Here is a 20,970-nt window from a genome sequence, read left to right on the forward strand (position 1 = left end):
CAATCCTAACCATAGCCCAACCCCATCCCTAACCCAACCCTAACCCTAGAGTTTATTTTTTACGCCGTTCCTCGTGCAGTATAAGTGATTAGACGACTTTATTCTTCGGGTTGGTGCGATTACAGTGATGCCAGATTCATATCAGGTTTTTATGATTGACAGCTGTCACACACTAAAAGACGATTTTTTGCAAAGACTAGTTTTTGCATCACCATATTTTGAGAGCTATAATTTTTTCCGTATTTCGGCTGACACAGTCATGTGACGGCTTGTTTTTTGCGGAACAAGTTGACTTTTTATTGGTACCATTTTTGGGCACGTGACATTTTTTGATCACTTTCTATTACGATTTTTGGGAGGGCGAATAAACAAAAAAACAATTCTAGAATTGTTTTTTCTTTTCTTTTTTTTTTTTATACCGTTTCGCGTGTGCTAAAATTGATAAGGCAGCGTTATTCTTCGGGTCAGTATGATTACAACGGTACTACATTTATATATTTTTTTATGTTTTGGCGCTTTTACACAATAAAAACTATTTTATAGAAAAAATATTTTTTTGGTATCGCTTTATCCTGAGAGCTATAACTTTTTTATTTTTCAGCCGATGGAACTGTATGGCGGCTTGTTTTTTGAGGGACAAGATGACGTTTTCAGCGGTACCATTTTTATTTGCATTTGTCTTTTTGATCGCGTTTTATTGCATTTTTTTGTTTGGCGGTATGATGATAAAGCATGTTTTTTTGCTTTGTTTTTGTTTGTTTTTTTTACCGTTTTCACTAAAGGGGTTAACTAGTGGCACAGTTTTATAGGACAGGTCATTCTGGACGCGGCAATACCATATATGGGTACTTTTATTGTTTTTTTGTTTTTTTTCCACAATATTTATTCATGGGTACAATATATTTTTATTTTTTAAAAAAATATTTTTACAATTTTTTTTCCATATTCTGATTTTTTTTTTTTACTTTTATACCATGTCCCACTATGGGACTCTCACATTTTATTTTTAGATCGCCTGTATAGCATAGAGACCAGCAGCAGCTCCCTGTGCTATACAGGCTGTCACTGCTGCAGAGGGAGAAGATACTTTGGTCATGCACTGCGCATGATCAAAGTATCTTCCTGCTGTCTGGTGACCCGGATGTTGTCATGGCAACATCCGGGGGCCGTGGCAGACAGCGTCTGACGCCGGCAGGAGAGGTGAGTATCAGCGATCACCTCCCCTTGCCCCCGCCAGATCGCAGCATTGAGGGGGTTAATGTGCAGGGAGCGGTGCAGGACCGCTCCCTGCACATAGCACCGGGTGTAAGCTGTGACATTCAGCTGACATCCGGCGGCGATCGCCCCGCACCCCTTGTGTGCGGGCGCGATCGCCATATGACCTAATAGTACGTCATTGGTCCAATCGGCCCAGGTCACCATGACGTACTATTAGGTCACACGTCAGAAAGGGGTTAAAAGAGGATGGCTTCTACAAATGGATAATAATCTTAAACACACATGAAAATCCACAATAGACGACCTCAAAAGGCTGAAGGTTTTACAATGGCCCTCACAGTCCCCTGATCTAAACATCATTGAAAATTTGTGGCTAGACCTCAAAATAGCAGTGCATGCAAGACGACCCAGGAATCTCAAAGAACTGGAAGAATTCTCCAAGGAAGAATGGAGGAAAATCCCTCAAACAAGAATTGAAAGACTCTTGTCTGGCTGCAAAAAGCGTTTACAAGATGTGCTACTAGGTACTAACCATGTAGGGTGGCCAAACTTTTGCATCGTCCCATTTTCCTTTTTGTCATTTTTAACCCCTTTACCCCCGAAGGTTGTTTGCACTTAAATGACCGGGCCAATTTTTACAATTCTGACCACTGTCACTTTATGAGGTAATAACTCTGGAACGCTTCAACGGATCCCCCTGATTCTGAGTTGGTTTTTTCGTGACATATTGTACTTCATGATAGTTTTAAAATTTATTTGATATGACTTGCGTTTATTTGTGAAAAAAATCGTAAATTATATAAAATTTTGAAAATGTAGCAATTTAGCAGCACAATTTTGGAACCAAATTTTTTTTTTTGCTATGAAGTTATAGGGGTTGAAAGTTGACCAGCGATTTCTCCAACAAAATTTACAAAACCATCTTTTTTAGGGACCACATCACATTTGAAGTGACTTTGAGGGGCCTTTATGACAGAAAATACCCAAAAGTGACACCATTCTAAAAACTCCACCCCTCACCGTGCTTAAAACCACATTCAAGAAGTTTATTAACCCTTTAGTTGCTTCACAGGAAACTTTGGAATGGGGAAGAAAAACATGGACATTTAACTTTTTTTCACAAAAATTTTACTTAGACCCAAATTTTTTTTATTTTCGCAAGCGTAACAGGAAAAAATAGACCCCAAAATTTGTTGTGCAATTTCTCCTGAGTAAGCCGATACCCCATATGTAGGGGAAAACCACTGTTTGGGCGCACAGCAGGGCTCGGAAGGGAAGGACACCATTTGACTTTTTGAATGTAAAATTTGCTTGAATAATTAGCGGGCGCCATTTCGCCTTTGGGGAGCCCCTGATGTGCATAAACAGTGGAAATCCCCCACAAGTGACACCATTTTGGAAACTAGACCCCTCAGGGAATTTAACTAGGTGTGTGGTGAGCACCCTGAATCCCCAGGTGCTTCACAGAAGTTTATAACGTAGAGTCGTGAAAAGAAAAAAAATCAAACTTTCTCCACAAAAATTATCGTTTAGCCCCAAATTATTTTCACAAGGGTAAGAGTAGAAAATGGACCCCAAAAATTGTTGTGCAATTTCTCCTGAGTACGCAATACCCCATATGTGGGAAAAAACCACTGTTTGGCCGCATGGCAGGGCTCGGAAGGGAAGGAGCACTGTGTGACTTTTGGAACGTAAAATTGTCTGGAATCGAGAGCGGATGCCATGTCGCATTTGGAGAGTCCCTGATGCGCCTAAATATTGGAAACCCCCCACAAGTGATCCTATTTTGAAAACTACACCCCTCAAGGATTTTTATCAAGGATTATAGTGAACATTTTGAACCTAGAGGTACGACACAGAATTTGATAACATTAGGTCATCATATTGAGTAAGTTGTCATTAGTCTTGAGCGCAAGTTCTCGCTACTTGAGTTTGCGTCGAGTACTCGGGTATGCACTATGTATCACGGGTGCTCAGGATGGAAGTGGCCATGAACCAACCTGTCTCAATAGCATTTCCCCCGATGTTTGCGTAGAATCAAAACTATCTTTTCTGACTGGTTATTAAAAGGTTCTATGATTCTTATCAGTTGTGATGAAAGGGGTCTTTTTCCATATGTAAAGAGTGAATGTCTATCCTTCTTGCTGCATACAGTGGGGGAAATATACTATCTCTCAATGTTAAAATTAACCTACCCTTAAAATTATAGACTGTTCATGTCTTTGTCAGTGGGCAAACTTACAAAAACAGCAATGGATCAAATACTTATTTCCCCCACTTTATGTATAAGCATAGTTCAAAACAGTGAAAGGCTATCCTCTCCTAGAAAGCCTCCATTTCATATCTTTGGCTTATAGATGGAACTGATCATCCTAAAACAGTTCATATTAATACATAAGTAGTGTGCTTTAGGAATACCATTTTTTATGGGCTCTGGATGGTGATTCTCCCACATTAACAGGTTATTATTGGCGGTGGGTTTTCTGGCTTTTAGGGGGATCCTTTGTAATGTAAAATATCAAAAAGGACAGCTAGATCTTATGGGTTTTATGGATGAATCTTCGATCAACTGCATTTATTTTCAAGAGGGAAACAATATCCCTAAAGGTCCTCTCATCACGAGACCCTTAACACAAAGATCTCATTGATGTAGTGCCCCTAAAACAAAATCCAGGTGCACCACACCAACACATCCTGAAAAACTTGGGTAAACTAGCATATGATGGGGCACAAGGATTCCCCATCGCTGTGCCCTTGAGTTGGGGGAAGAACTGGCTATTAAATAAAAATATTAAGGAATTGTGACTATGGAACTATATGCTCTTAGTTTTCAAAAAGTATACCGCAGCATTAATATTTATATTGTGAAGGATGCTACTATATAATGCCTCGACATCAGTTTACACTCTTACGACTCTGTCAACAATGACAATGTCCTCCAGTTTGGTAAGTAATTACGCAGTATGTAGTATCGGCGTCTCTGCCCCCTGACAGGCAGAGACGCCGTCCCCCTTACCGCCGCGCTCCCGGCCCGGCGTCTTCCGGCTCTCCTGCTGCTGCTGCCGGCACGCGCAGCTTCCCAGGCACTGTGCTTAGGGCGCGCGCTCTCCCTCCCTCTTGAAGGGGCCGCGCGCGCCATCCTAAGGAGTCCCCGGCCAATGACCAGAGGACCTCTCATATAAAAGGCACCTCCTCCAAAATGGAGGTGCCCGTGCAAGGTTGTAGCTTTGTGTCCTAAACTCTGCTTCAGCCCTCAGGTCCCGCTGCTAGTCTGACTACCAGTCCGCGAGCCTGACCATCAGTCCAGTCCACAAACCTGACTACCAGTCCAGTCCGCCAGCCTGACTACCAGTCCTGTCCACCAGCCTGACTACCAGTCCTGTCCGCCAGTCAAGTGTACTCTCCAGCCCGACGGTCTGTCTACGATCCAAACCTGCCAGTCTGTCTATGGGCCAGGCTTGCCTGCCTACCCGGAGAACGTAGCAGTTACCTGACGTGCCTACCAGCCAGCCTACCTGGAGGCTCCTGCCAGTTACCCGTGGTGTCTGCCAGTCCGTCTACCCGGATCACCCATCAGCCTGCCTGCCGTGCTCATCTGCTGTACCGGTCTGTCCCTGCCTTCTGACCCGTGGGAGTCACCTGCTCTCATACAAGGACAGGCCCAGAGTAGCACCTGGTCCCTCTGCTGGGTCCTTCCCTGGTTCACTGAGTCGTTAGCCGCCGTGCGACCTTGGTCAATCCGAGTTGATACCTAGTTACGCCCCTCTGTCCCTCCTTGCACCGCAGCACAGAGGTTCCACCACCCGGATTCGTAACACAGTATCACTCACACAAGAGGGAAAAGATAGTCCAAATTGGATTAAAATCTGACCAAGATAGATACTTACCATACATAAAGACCCCCCTCAGTGGGGGGCCTCCAGTCATCACCTATCCTGAGAAGTGGAGTGCTTATGTGAATTAAGTGGGGTATTGTAAATGTGCGATCCTTACTCCATAAATACAGGTGAATACAGGGCGCCCATATTTGAGATCGGTGACACTCATCATCAAAAATACCACACAGTCGTAAAATGAGGTCTGTCAGAAAGATCCCTGCATAGGATGACATCACTACATAATCCCCGGAGGGCGGAAATGTCACCGCAGGTTCTCACCGCGGCTTATCATAACAAAGGATTAGTGCTGTTTATCCATCCTATATACCGAAACGCAAATCATTCAGCAAGACTGACAGCCATATAATCACCTCACTTTTACTTTTGGCCTCTTTTTCCTTCCTCTATTACACCTTTTTTTATTTGTTCCAATCTATCCAAGAAAATAAAATGATGTCAATTTGAAATTGGTCTAAAAATTCCTTTGACAAACTATGTCTCCATGGTAACAGACTACAAATAAACCTTGAACCTGTAGTCAGACTTTCTTCCAACTGCCCGTTACTTTTTTGCTAATAAACCATACAGAACAGTAGGAAACGGACATCAATGAGTATGACTGTGAGATCAGACTACACAGCGATGGATATTCCTTTTTTTTTTTTTTGCTGGAAAAGTCATAGTTTGTACTTGCATCATTTGAAATACTTAATTTTTTTTTGAGGTGGTAGAAGACCCAAGATATTCTGCAATTTTTTGGGGAATTTTCTTTTAGTATTTCAACAGTGTTCATCGCACAGTTTAAATGTATTTAGTTTTTATAATATATATATATATATTTTCTTACTTTTGCACAATAACTATACTTTAAAAAAATGTTTGTTTTTGTGTTAGAACCATCATTTTCTTTTTTCCTCTCAATGCTTCTTCATGAGGGTTTGTTTATTGGGGACGAGTTGACTTTTCATTGGTATACTTTTGGGGTCCATGTAACTTTTTAATTGCTTCTTCTGTTTATTGAAAAGCAGGATAAATTTGCGGTTTAAGTAACTCAATAAGATTATAGTTCAGGTCATGACTAGTGATGGGCAAACCCGAACAGTAAAGTTCGGGTACCGTACTGAACACCTAGTGTTTCGGACACAGACCCTGAACATGGACTTCTCCAGGAAGTCCGTGTTACTTTTTAGGTTCGGCAGCCTGAACATCGGCTGTTTCCCATGCTGTCATATGTGTGACAGCGCGAGAAACATTGACGGCTCTGATTGGCGGGTCAGAGAGCTGCAGTTCCCAGCGGCCATAAAACAGCTGACATCAACACCACAACAATTACCCCACTTGCCACCGCACCAGGGTAAGTGGGAAGAGCTGGGCAAAGCTCCAGAATTGGCGCATCTAATAGATGCGCCTTTTCTGGGGTGGTTGCAGGCTGCTATTTTTAGGCTGGGGAGGACCAATATCCATGGCCGCTTTCCAGTCTGAGAATACCATCCCCCAGCTGTCTGCTTTAGCTTAGCTGGTTGTCAAAAATGGAGGTAACCCCACGTTGTTTTTTAAATTATTTATTTAAATAATTTAAAAAAATGGCATGGGATCCCTCAATTCCTGATAACCAGCCATGATAAAGCTGTGGGCTGCAGCTGTCGGTTTTGCCTGCGCTGGTTGTCAAAAATAGAGGAACCGCAAGTCATTTTTTTATTATTATTTATTTATAGCACAGGCGCCAGCTGATGAACACTCTCATCAGCAGCGCCTGCTCTCGTTGCTATCAGTGAGACCGGGCATACACTGATAAGAGAATTGCTCTCATCAGCCGACGCCTGTGACCGGCGGTAACCTTTTAACCGCCAGTCACAGCTGCTGGCTCACTGTCAGCGTGGAAACTGCAGCTCTCTGGCCGGCGGGTCATGGTAGCACGGTCAGAGAGCTGCAGGTCATGGTAGCACGTTTAGGCCACACAGGCAGCTCACAGTAGCACCAACAACATGTGGTCTGGCATTCTCTCAGACTGCAATCTGTGTTCCAGAATTCATAAACTCTTGATCACTTCCTTCAGCATTCAGTTCTGATTATAGTCGGCACCATTAATTTCTTCTTAAAGGAATTGTCCACTTTTTCTACTTTTTTAATTAGATTTGTTCCCTGAATATATGCTGATAGTACAACGTCATGCTGCCGAGAGTCCCAGCAATCACTTGTAAACAGTGAGGGAATTCTCCAGAAAATGGTGAGTCCCCCTTTAGCCTCTCTACAGGAGAATTTAATTATACAACTCCTACTGTAATATAATGTTCAATGTTCTTAATCTTCAATGAATAGAGATGAGAGAGACCCTCTGCGCTAGAATACTAGAATAGTGTCCATGACAAACTTTTTTTTTTTAACCTGAGAAATCCCTTAAAAAGATATTCTGTCAGCAGAAAATGACTGGTTCAACTAAGCTCAGGCTCTAGGTGCAACCTTGCCGTGGCCAAAAAGTTCAGTGCACCTTTCTAACTACTTCACTAAACTGTTTGGCAACGACAGTGGTGCACAGAGTGCTCGTGCTTGGTTTGAGCAGTCATTTTCTGTTGACCGACTCCTTTTCACTCGTCACTACAAAAACTATAAGTAACACACAGTTCCACGTTGGTGTGGAGGTCGACGGTTTCAAACCCAACATTATGGGCTCTCTGGATACTTTGGTGCTATTTATAAAGAGCAATTTACATGGACAATGATTGCGTGAACCATCGTTTGTAGGAACGATCATTCCCAATCATGCAGTTCAGTGCGCAAATGATCATTGATCACTGATGGTAAAAATCAGTCTACGCCTCTAGTGCATCCTCCCATGAAACTGCCTGTATAAAATGTCGCTAAATCCCTGTTATCAGATTGTGTTAACTTAAGACCCCCCATACTCATTAGATCACTCTTGGACGAACAGTCATCTCCTCCGAACTTCCCTACACAGGAAAGTTTGGCCCGGCCGAGCTCTCCCGTGTTCTCTTTGAGAGAGCCGATGCTGGACTCTTCTGACGGCGGCTTATTCCTCAAAAGAACAAAAGGATCAGCCTGGATCCTCCTCTCCCCCAAAATAATTTGTTGGAAGGAAAATATCATTGAAGACATCCTCATCCATAGTCTCTTAATCCTCTGGCAAGTCCACTAAATGCGGAGCATGTCCTCGAGTAGGGAAACAATCGTGCAAATCATTGGGAGGATAGCCCAAGACATCTAAGGGAAAAAAACGGGTGGAAATCTGATACCATCTGGTTAAAATTTGTAGACTTGTTTAGATGATGAGTGTATTTAGATAAGTGATAGAGGAAGATATCCACACTTGGACTCACTGGAAGTTAGAGAGTGGATCCACAAATCTGAATCCCATTTGGTATCATCATATATGGTAGTGGAGTGGAGAAAGGATCAGGTCAGTATAAAGGGACGAGATAAGACCTGGAGAGCAGAAAGATGGTCTACATCTTTGTCCAAATGGCATGAGTATAAAGAGGTGGAGGAAAATGAATAAATATGTCCTGAGACACAGTCTCTTGATCCTCGGGCATGTCCAATAATTGGGGAGAATGGCCTGGTGGTGCAACAACCTGGAAAATAGTTGGAAGGATAGCCCGAGAAAAAAAACAGGTGGGCGTCAGATACCATCTGGCTAAACCTTTTAGCTTTGAATGTTCGAATCTTCACCATACAAATTAGACTTACATCTGATCCCGTCGTTGTCAGCGCATTTGGCCAACTTTAGTCCAATGTGCACAGGGACCTAGAACATTCAGAGATAAAGGTTTATGGTATCTGATGCTTACCTGTTTTTTCCCGCGTTGTCCCGGGCTATCCTCCCAATTATTTTCTTGGCTGTTTCACCCCTGTGAACGTGTCTCAGGAATAAGAGATGATGGATCAGGACATATTCAATGGTATTTTCTTTGATTGGATCTAATGCCTCTAAATCCCCTTTATGATCACGTTATTTTATACGGAACCTCTCACGTGAAAAAAGTCTATTAACCTGCAGATATGGGGTTAATCTGCAGGTTAATAGCGTTCTGAACCTTCCCGGCGCCGACACATAGAGCCCAGCAGCCGGGAGGAAATGAACTTTATTCCTCCCGGCAACGTTCCGTTTTCAGACATAAGAATGACGCCGACGCGGGTTCAGTCACCGATCACTGACTGACAGCAGGCTCAGCATTCGGGCTGGCTGTCAGTCAGTGCGGGGGACATGGTTACAACCTGTTCTGCCCTTATTCACATTGAGGTCGGCTAACACATGGTAAGGTTTTAATACTAGATACAGGCTAGGACTGTCCCAACTGGGTACACCTTGTCGTGGTGGGATGGCATTTATTCATTTTTGATCAAATTAGCTTTAACTAAGTCCCCTATGTTATTTGCATGAACTATTACTTATTTACTTACTACAGGGTATATGCTCATTTTGTTTTTTTCTTCGGTATTGAATGTAGAAGATAATGTATTATTATTTTGGGCACTTCTTTAATAGTACAATAAGTATAGTAATATTTAATTTAAAAAAAAATGTTTGCATTGTTTTTTTTTTTCTGTACCATTTCGCGATAAATCTTCATTTTTCAATTTAGAGAGGTAATTTTTTTCCTTTTTACTTATTGTTTTTGCAAGAAAATATATTTACATTTTTATTTTATTTTTTTAGGGCGAGGATCATCAGGTATGATTCTGATTCAGCAACGTGCCGGTATATTACACTCCTATCTTGGCTATGCCAGTAGGAGTGATGGCACTTCTTTGTATCAGGTGTGATGTGCCCGCGTGGGACATATACTGCATTAGCAGCCCGAGACTCGATGGCTCGGTGGTTTACAGTCTGGCGTTTCTTTCTCACCACACCCAGTGTACACTTCTGTAGGAATAGTTTTGGTGGATTCCCTGTAGCTGTAACACAACTCATGCCCGGGCAGCTGCCCCTCCCTGACGTTAAAGAATTCATGCATAAAAAGCATTGGGACGGCTGAAATTGTTGCCCTTGGCAAGATCTGACTTACAAAACAGCATTTCGGATTACGAATTTTTTTTTTTACCTCCTCTATTATTGCTGGTTTGTACCAATCACAAGCCGAGATGTCATGTCCTTACATTCCGGGGGGAAGCGCACACCTGCTCCTGCTCCCTTTGTTTTTTTAGCATTGGTTTGCTCATGTGTATCATGGGGAAAACTAAAAGATCCCTGCAAAAATGTATTGTTCTGCCGCTCATGTTATTTTTATCATGCTGTGAATCCATGCCGAGAAATTCCCCCCGACGACATACAGAGGGTGAACGGCCGGAGGCGTCTCCTGCTTGTGATGAGTGCACCCGCTTCATATCTGTCAGGGTTGTCCGGTAATACAGATGCAAGTCACTGCTTGTGCCCGGCACCATTTTTTTTTTTTTGGACAGACCTTGTGTAAATAATACTGGAGGTGCAACGACTTGGAAAGAAGTTTATAATATTTTATTATTGTTTTGCTATGTTTTCCCTTGTTGCAACTTTATGCTTTTTGAGTCCTAAAACAAGTCTGTGCAGCATGGAGAAGCAGTCTGCTGCAGTGGCGTAACTACTGTCCGATGGGCCCTTGTGGCAAAATGTGGACCTGAACCCCCACCTGCATGTTGGTCAGATGTATGGGCACTTGTAACGTTATAGATCTTATAAAGATATGTGTGTTTGCCCCCATGTAATAATGTCCCCCCACCCTGGCTCCTTCCTGCAATAAGCTCCCCCATCCTGCACCTTCCTGTAATAAGCTCCCCCATCCTGACTGCTTCCTGTAATATTGGGCCCCTTCCAATAATAATGTCCCCTATCCTGGGCCCAATTCTATAACAGTGTCCCACATCCCGGATCCCTTCCTGGTATAATGACTCCTTTCTGGGCCCTTTCCTGGTATAATGCTCCTTGTCATGTAGTAATGTCCCCTGTGCTGGGTCCTTTAATATTCTCCTCGCCCCCTTCCTATAATAGTGTCTTCCATCTTTGCCCCTTCCAGTAATCATGTCCCCTGTCCAGTAATCATGTCCCCCGTCCTGGGTACTTCTAGTAACGATGTCCCCCATCCTGGGCCCCTTACAGTAATAATGTCCCCATCCTAGCCCCTTATAGTAATATTGTCCCCCGTCCTGGCACCTTCCAGTAATAATGCCCCCGCCATCCTGAGCCCCATTCTATAACAGTGTCCCACATCCTGGATCCCTTCTTGGTTTAATTACCCCATTCCGAGCCCATTCCTGGTATAATGTTCCTTGTCATATAATAATGTGACCCTTTAATAATTTCCTGGGTCCCTTAAGATAGTGTCCTCCATCCCAATCCTGGGAAATTCCAGTAATAATGTCCCTCATCCTGGGCCCCTTACTAGTAAAATGTCCCCCATCCTGGCCCCTTCCTGGTATAATGTCCCCATCCTGTCCATCTTACATTCTTTTTCAGCACATTTTAAAAATAAACAAATGATTATTCTACCCTTTTCCTGCTCCCATGATGTACGGCGTCCTCCTCTATAGCCAGAGCATAAGCTGGCAGCTGACTTCGGTGTGCCAGCACGGGTAACCCATGATGTCACTGCAATGAGCCGCCCATCACTGGCAAGCCGTCGTCTGCTCCCGGCCTTTGATTGGACGGTAGCGTGTATTGCGGTGCAGGGAGTCGGTGGCTCTCTGCACTGCGGTACATTTCGGGCTGAATGTGTGTCCAAAGACGCACATCCAGGTGAGATTGGCACTCGCGTCGGCGGGCCCGGTTGCACCTGTTACACCTCTAGTCTGCTGTACACCACATGCCATAATATGCTTTTTTTACGTTCACCTTTACGTTGTTATAAAGATTTTTCTTCATTGATTTGATCTTATCTTACAACTGAAGAATGGAGAGAATTTTCTATTTAATTGTTTACTGCTCGCTGTCTAGGTTACCAGCCACCGCTGGCAGATCCTCTGTAGTGCTTACAAGCTCTTTCTAATAAAGCTTGTAAGCTATTTTCCATATCTGGCCAGCTCCAATGCCGCTGTTCTTTTCCAATGCTGCAGAAGCAAAGCTCCCTCTGCTTGCAACATTGAAAAGTGCACAGGTTGGGCCAGTGGTACAACGACAGGTAGAGCCGCTAAGCTCAGTGATTGGCTGCAGCGCTGTTTACACGACTTTAGCACTGCAGACAAACAGCAGAGTGGGACAGCGGCAGAGAACCAGCGCCGGACCTGGGTAGAGTAATACTCAGTGTGTAATACCTACTGCGGAAAGTTTTCTGAAAGTGGACAACCCCTTTTAAGGATTAATTCACACACTGCAGATTTTGTTGCAGAAATATTTGCGGTGACTGAAAATCAATTTCATTCATAAGAATCGGATTATTTCAGGTGATCAGACAGTTTCAGGACTTTCTGCAACAAAATCTGCAGCAAATACGCTGTGTCTGAACATACCCTGAGAAGCACTGACCTAGAATAATGACCGTGACCGCGGCTCTAGAGTCATAACCCGCCAACCGTGAGGACTGTAGAATAATGACAGCACAAGGCTCACAAGACAGCTGCCGACACCTGGAATGGCGGGTCTATAGTCGAGGCTTCAGTGGACATTTCCCAGTGGAGTCCGCATTGTCTCTATGTGGGGAGAACATTATTGGAACATACATTTCTAATCAAACTGATGGAAATAATATTGTTAATTAATAAGTATATAATGTGTGAAGATTACTGGGCTCCTCTAATTTTTAGTGCCAAGGACCAAGAGTTCGACTGGTCCTAATTCCAGGACTAATGGCACGTCCGGGCAAGCAGCCATTATGTTTTGATGTACGGAGTAAATGACATAAGCAGAAAATATGACATTTGTGCTTACGCTTTTTTTTTTTTCTAGGCTGCTTTAATGATCTCTCTTATATGGAAATACTACTCCGAACCGGTGACCGTGCTGCCTAGTAAATGGATTGCACCCCTGGAACGTCTTGTAGCTTTTCCCACTGGTATTGCAGGTAACTGCACATTCAGCACATTGAGTAAGTATTCAACGCTTACTCCTGGAAACACTGATTCACAGCTGCAGAATAAGAAGCCATTCCATAGATACATTAACCCGGTACTGATCCTGAGTTACATCCAGAGCTGCACTCACTATTCTGCTGGTGCAGTCACTGTGTACATACATTACATTACTGATCCTGAGTTACATCCTGTATTATACTCCAGAGCTGCACTCACTATTCTGCTGGTGCAGTCACTGTGTACATACATTACATTACTTATCCTGTACTGATCCTGAGTTACATCCTGTATTATACTCCAGAGCTGCACTCACTATTCTGCTGGTGCAGTCACTGTGTACATACATTACATTACTGATCCTATACTGATACTGAGTTACATCCTGTATTATACCCCAGAGCTGCACTTACTTACTATTCTGCTGGTACAGTCACTGTGTACATACATTACATTACTGATCCTGAGTTACATCCAGAGCTGCACTCACTATTCTGCTGGTGCAGTCACTGTGTACATACATTACATTACTAATCCTGAGTTACATCCTGTATTATACTCCAGAGCTGCACTCACTATTCTGCTGGTGCAGTCGCTGTGTACATACATTACATTACTGATCCTGTACTGATTCTGAGCTACATCCTGTATTATACTCCAGAGCTGCACTCACTATTCTGCTGGTGCAGTCACTGTGTACATACATTACATTACTGATCCTATACTGATACTGAGTTACATCCTGTATTATACCCCAGAGCTGCACTTACTTACTATTCTGCTGGTACAGTCACTGTGTACATACATTACATTACTGATCCTGAGTTACATCCAGAGCTGCACTCACTATTCTGCTGGTGCAGTCACTGTGTACATACATTACATTACTAATCCTGAGTTACATCCTGTATTATACTCCAGAGCTGCACTCACTATTCTGCTGGTGCAGTCGCTGTGTACATACATTACATTACTGATCCTGTACTGATTCTGAGCTACATCCTGTATTATACTCCAGAGCTGCACTCACTATTCTGCTGGTGCAGTCACTGTGTACATACATTACATTACTAATCCTGAGTTACATCCTGTATTATACTCCAGAGCTGCACTCACTATTCTGCTGGTGCAGTCACTGTGTACATACATTACATTACTGATCCTGTACTGATCCTGAGTTACATCCTGCATTATACCCAAGAGCTGCACTCACTATTCTGCTGGTGCAGTCACTGTGTACATACATTACATTACTGATCCTGTACTGATCCTGAGTTACATCCTGTATTATACTCCAGAGCTGCACTCACTATTCTGCTGGTGCAGTAACTGTGTACATACATTACATTACTGATCCTGAGTTACATCCTGTATTATCCTCTAGAGCTGCACTCACTATTCTGCTGGTGGAGTCACTGTGTACATACATTACATTACTGATCCTGAGTTACATCCTGTATTATACTCCAGAGCTGCACTCACTTTTCTGCTGCTGCGGTCACTGTGTACATACATTACATTACTGATCCTGTACTGATCCTGAGTTACATCCTGTATTATACTCCAGAGCTGCACTCACTATTCTGCTGGTGCAGTCACTACTATTCTGCTGGTGCAGTCACTGTGTACATACATTACATTACTGATCCTGAGTTACATCCTGTATTATACTCCAGAGCTGCACTCACTATTCTGCTGGTGCAGTCACTGTGTACATACATTACATTACTGATCCTGCACTGATCCTGAGTTACATCCTGTATTATACTCCAGAGCTGCACTCACTATTCTGCTGCTGCAGTCACTGTGTACATACATTACATTACTGATCCTGAGTTACATCCTGTATTATACTCCAGAGCTGCACTCACTATTCTGCTGGTGCGGTCACTGTGTACATACATTACATTCCTGATCCTGAGTTACATCCTGTATTACACTCCAGAGCTGCACTCACTATTCTGCTGGTGCAGTCACTGTGTACATACATTACATTACTGATCCTGAGTTACATCCTGTACTATACTCCAGAGCTGCACTCACTATTCTGCTGGTGCAGTCACTGTGTACATACATTACATTCCTGATCCTGAGTTACATCCTGTATTATACTCCAGAGCTGCACTCACTATTCTGCTGGTGCAGTCACTGTGTACATACATTACATGACTTATTCTGACTATGGAGCACGAGGCTGAGATATCAGGAGCTGTTTGGGGGAGGGGGGGGGTCAATAAAATAAAAGTTGTGATGTGATTGGTTGATATGGGAGATACAGGCAGTTTTTCTTTTAGCCAGTTCTGATAATTCTGCCCCACACTCTTGTATATGTAATATGGCTTGTGCAGAGCTGTACTCTGCCTGATCTGTAGTATCCGGGTATTATTGTGCTGTTGTAGCTCCTGGCACCGCCGCACACACGTCCTAATGGATAAAGCCAACACTGCGGCTGAGATCATTGGTTTCTGGCTACAATAGTAATCTGTTCCAGTAAACACATAATGCTCCGCCAGTTCCTTCACTTTCACATAGATCCTTAAAGGCAGTGTGTCATCAGAAAGTGATCTGCTGTGGAAATCAGAGGTGTATATAGAGATGTTACCATCTCATAGTAAAGGAGGAGGAGGTGAGCTGTGACATCACCTATTATGAATGGTTGATCCTGTATCTACTGTATATAGAGGTGTTATCAGTCATTGTACAGGAGGAGGAGGTGAGCTGTGACATCACCTATTGTGAATGGTGGATCCTGTGTAATCTACTGTATATAGAGGTGTTATCAGTCACTGTACAGGAAGAGGAGGAGGTGAGCTGTGATATCACCTATTGTGAATGGTGGATCCTGTGTAATCTACTGTATATAGAGGTGTTATCAGTCATTGTACAGGAAGAGGAGGAGGTGAGCTGTGACATCACCTATTGTGAATGGTGGATCCTGTATTATCTACTGTATATAGAGGTGTTATCAGTCATTGTACAGGAAGAGGAGGAGGTGAGCTGTGACATCACCTATTGTGAATGGTGGATCCTGTATTATCTACTGTATATAGAGGTGTTATCAGTCATTGTACAGGAGGATGAGGAGGAGGAGGTGAGCTGTGACATCACCTATTGTGCATAGTGGATCCTGTGATATCTACTGTATATAGACATGTTATCAGTTATTGCACAGGAGGAGGTGAGCTGTGACATCACCTGTAGTGAATGATGGATCCTGTGTTATCTACTGTATATAGAGATGATAGCAGTCATAGTAAAGGAGGAGGAGGTGAGCTGTGATATCACCTATTGTGCATAGTGGATCCTGTGATATCTACTGTATATAGAGGTGTTATCAGTTATTGTACAGGAGGAGGTGAGCTGTGACATCACCTGTAGTAAATGATGGATCCTGTGTTATCTACTGTATATAGAGATGATAGCAGTCATAGTAAAGGAGGAGGAGGTGAGCTGTGACATCACCTATTGTGAATGGTGGTTCCCCTGTGTTATCTACTGTATATAGAGGTGTTATCAGTCATTGTACACGAGGAGGAGGTGAGTTGTGACATCACCTATTGTGAATGGTGGATCCTGTATTATCTACTGTATATAGAGGTGTTATCAGTCATTGTACAGGAGGAGGAGGAGGTGAGCTGTGACATCACCTATTGTGAATGGTGGATCCTGTATTATCTACTGTATATAGAGGTGTTATCAGTTATTGTACAGGAGGAGGTGAGCTGTGACATCACCTATTGTGAATGATGGATCCTGTGTAATCTACTGTATATAGAGGTGTTATCAGTCATTGTACAGGAGGAGGTGAGCTGTGACATCACCTATTGTGAATGATGGATCCTGTGTTATCTACTGTATATAGAGATGATACCAGTCATAGTAAAGGAGGAGGAGGTGAGCTGTGACATCACCTATTGTGAATGGTGGATCCAGTGTTATCTACTGTATATAGAGGTGTTATCAGTCATAGTAAAGAAGGAGGAGGTGAGCTGTGACATCACCTATTGTGAATGGTGGATCCTGTGTTATCTACTTTATATAGAGGTGTTATCAGTCATTGTACAGGAGGAGGAGGTGAGCTGTGACATCACCTATTGTGAATGGTGGATCCTGTGTTATCTACTGTATATTGAGGTGTTATCAGTCATTGTACAGGAGGAGGAGGTGAGCTGTGACATCACCTATTGTGAATGATGGATCCTGTGTTATCTACTGTATATAGAGATGATACCAGTCATAGTAAAGGAGGAGGAGGTGAGCTGTGACATCACCTATTGTGAATGGTGGATCCAGTGTTATCTACTGTATATAGAGGTGTTATCAGTCATAGTAAAGAAGGAGGAGGTGAGCTGTGACATCACCTATTGTGAATGGTGGATCCTGTGTTATCTACTTTATATAGAGGTGTTATCAGTCATTGTACAGGAGGAGGAGGTGAGCTGTGACATCACCTATTGTGAATGGTGGATCCTGTGTTATCTACTGTATATTGAGGTGTTATCAGTCATTGTACAGGAGGAGGAGGTGAGCTGTGACATCACCTATTCTGAATTTCTCAAGAAGCTTGTTTGCTACTTATACACAGTCACTAATTACAATGTGACAAGGTTGTGGTGAGGACACCTCCCCTGCATCGCTATAAGCTTAAACATTTAAGTGTATGTCGGCTTTAGATCAGTGCAATCTGTGGAGTTTTAGTTGTCGCTTCGATTACCAGAGAATTTTGTCCTGATTAATCTCAGGCCAGCAGTGTCCTCTAAATCACTAATGCCGGTTTGCAGGAGCACTTCCATACATGTCAGCTTTCTTACAAAAAAGCAAAATGGTACAGTATATGGCAGTATTATAAGAATGCAATTTGGTAGTATTATATGGAGACTGTTTTGGGGTATTATTTAGACATTGTAAGGAATTATTTTATGTGACATTGTATGGAAGTATGTAGTATTGTATGTGATTATTATTATGGGACGATGTTATGTAAAAACGATTAGCTGGCATTGTATGGAAGTATTATATAGCATTGTATGGAAGTATTATTGCATGGCATTTTATCTACTTTTTATCTACTTTTTACTGTTATGTGGTAATGAATGGAGTTATTGTGATGGTATATTAAAAGCATTTTGTAACATTGTATGGAAGTATTATGTGGCATTTTATGGAACTATTATTATGTTCCATTGTATAGAATTACTATTATGTGGCATTTTATGGAAGTATTATGTGGCATTGTATATAAGTATCATGGAGCATTGTATTGAAGTATTAAGTGGCATTGTACAGAATTACTATTACGTGGCATTGTATGGAAGTATTATGCGGCATTGTATGGAAGTATTATATGGCATTGTACCTAATTACTATTATGTGGCATTGTTTGGAACTATGTTGTGGCATTGTATGGAAGTATTATTGTGTGCCATTCTATGGAAGTATTATGTGACATTGTACACAATTACTATAATGTGGCATTGTATGGAAGTATTAGGGTCTATAAGTGATCATTTTGATTGTGATTATATCTCTATCTCAGTTTCTGTAGTGGTTGTTACCCTGTTTCTACAAGATCACAGCTGTCTTGTTGTAGCGATCTAGTAGAATGCGGCGCAGCGCTCCATAACCAGACAGATTTGCTGTGTGACAACTCCTGTGTAGTGGAAATGTCAGCCACATTTTATACCTGCTAGACTCTTCTATACACAGGTTATTCACTATACATGTATTTCTAATTTCAGGTGGTGTAGGGATTACATGTTGGCTCGTGGTGTGTAACAAGGTGGTAGCCATCATGCTGTACCCCATCAGCTGAGACGTACAGTGAAGGCCGTGTTCTTACCAGCCCGACTCCCTTTATCCATCCATTGTTTACAGTCTAAGGGAAGTCCAGGATCTATTTATTCATTTCTATACTATGTGATGACTTATTGTGCTAGTCCGTCCTGTGTGTGATATCATGTCCCTCTACATGTTCAGGTCATTATGTGTCTTATTACATCACATCCTGAATAAAGCAAAACAACAAAATCTGATATGCAGTGTTAATTTCAGCTTTTTTAATATGGTACTAACTAAAAAGAAACAAAAATTACTCTTTCTATACATCTACACAGCAGTATTATAGTAGTTATATTCTTGTACATAGGAGGCAGTATTATAGTAGTTATATTCTTGTACATAGGGGCAGTATTATAGTAGTTATATTCTTGTACATAGGGGGCAGTATTATAGTAGTTATATTCTTGTACATAGGAGCAGTATTATAGTAGTTATATTCTTGTACATAGGGGCCAGTATTATAGTAGTTATATTCTTGTACATAGGGGGCAGTATTATAGTAGTTATATTCTTGTACATAGGAGCAGTATTATAGTAGTTATATTCTTGTACATAGGGGCAGTATTATAGTAGTTATATTCTTGTACATAGGGGCAGTATTATAGTAGCTATATTCTTGTACATAGGGGGCAGTATTATAGTAGTTATATTCTTGTACATAGGAACAGTATTATAGTAGTTACATTCTTGTACATAGGGGCAGTATTATAGTAGTTATATTCTTATACATAGGAGCAGTATTATAGTAGTTATATTCTTGTACATAGAGGCAGTATTATAGTAGTTATATTCTTGTACATAGGGGGCAGTATTATAGTAGTTATATTCTTGTACATAGGGGGCAGTATTATAGTAGTTATATTCTTGTACATAGGGGGCAGTATTATAGTAGTTATATTCTTGTACATAGGGGCAGTATTATAGTAGTTATATTCTTGTACATAGGAGGGCAGTATTATAGTAGTTATATTCTTGTACATAGGAGGGCAGTATTATAGTAGTTATATTCTTGTACATGGGGCAGTATTATAGTAGTTATATTCTTGTACATAGGAGGGCAGTATTATAGTAGTTATATTCTTGTACATGGGGCAGTATTATAGTAGTTATATTCTTGTACATAGGGTGCAGTATTATAGTAGTTATATTCTTGTACATAGGAGCAGTATTATAGTAGTTATATTCTTGGACATAGGACCAGTATTATAGTAGTTATATTCTTGTACATAGGAGCAGTATTATAGTAGTTATATTCTTGTACATAGGGAGCAGTATTATAGTAGTTATATTCTTGTACATAGTGACAGTATTATAGTCGTTATATTCTTGTACATAGGGGGCAGTATTATAGTAGTTATATTCTTGTACATAGGAGCAGTATTATAGTAGTTATATTCTTGTACATAGGGGCAGTATTATAGTAGTTATATTCTTGTACATAGGAGCAGTATTATAGTAGTTATATTCTTGTACATAGGAGCAGTATTATAGTAGTTATATACTTGTACATAAGAGCAGTATTATAGTAGTTATATTCTTGTACATAGGAGCAGTATTATAGTAGTTATATTCTTGTACATAGGAACAGTATTATAGTAGATATATTCTTGTACATAGGGTACAGTATTATAGTAGTTATATTCTTGTACATAGTGGCAGTATTATAGTAGTTATATTCTTGTACATAGGAGCAGTATTATAGTAGTTATATTTTTGTACATAGTGACAGTATTATAGTCGTTATATTCTTGTACATAGGAGCAGTATTATAGTAGTTATATTCTTGTATATAGAAGCAGTATTATAGTAGTTATATTCTTGTACATAGGAGCAGTATTATAGTAGTTATATTTTTGTACATAGTGACAGTATTATAGTCGTTATATTCTTGTACATAGGGGGCAGTATTATAGTAGTTATATTCTTGTACATAGGAGCAGTATTATAGTAGTTATATTCTTGTACATAGGAGCAGTATTTTAGTAGTTATATTCTTGTACATAGGGGCAGTATTATAGTAGTTATATACTTGTACATAAGA

General features: G+C 41.5%; 1 protein-coding gene across 2 annotated transcripts in view; it reads left to right on the forward strand.

The window, feature by feature from the left end:
• GET1 (guided entry of tail-anchored proteins factor 1) overlaps nt 1-19,118 on the forward strand; it is a 108,250-nt gene extending 89,132 nt beyond the window's left edge. The window contains exons 4-5 of one of the 2 annotated variants that reach the window (XM_073668427.1): nt 12,970-13,108; nt 18,830-19,118. In XM_073668427.1, coding sequence (XP_073524528.1) covers nt 12,970-13,108; nt 18,830-18,903 — 213 coding nt within the window. In that variant the 3' untranslated portion in view covers nt 18,904-19,118. The remainder of the gene's footprint in view (nt 1-12,969; nt 13,109-18,829) is intronic. The other variant, XM_073668428.1, reaches the window with a different exon arrangement.
• Nucleotides 19,119-20,970: the final 1,852 nt, after the last annotated feature.

Source organism: Phyllobates terribilis, unplaced genomic scaffold (assembly GCF_046119375.1).
Source record: "Phyllobates terribilis strain yellow unplaced genomic scaffold, ASM4611937v1 Scaffold_2__4_contigs__length_985480577, whole genome shotgun sequence".
NCBI lineage: Eukaryota > Metazoa > Chordata > Amphibia > Anura > Dendrobatidae > Phyllobates > Phyllobates terribilis.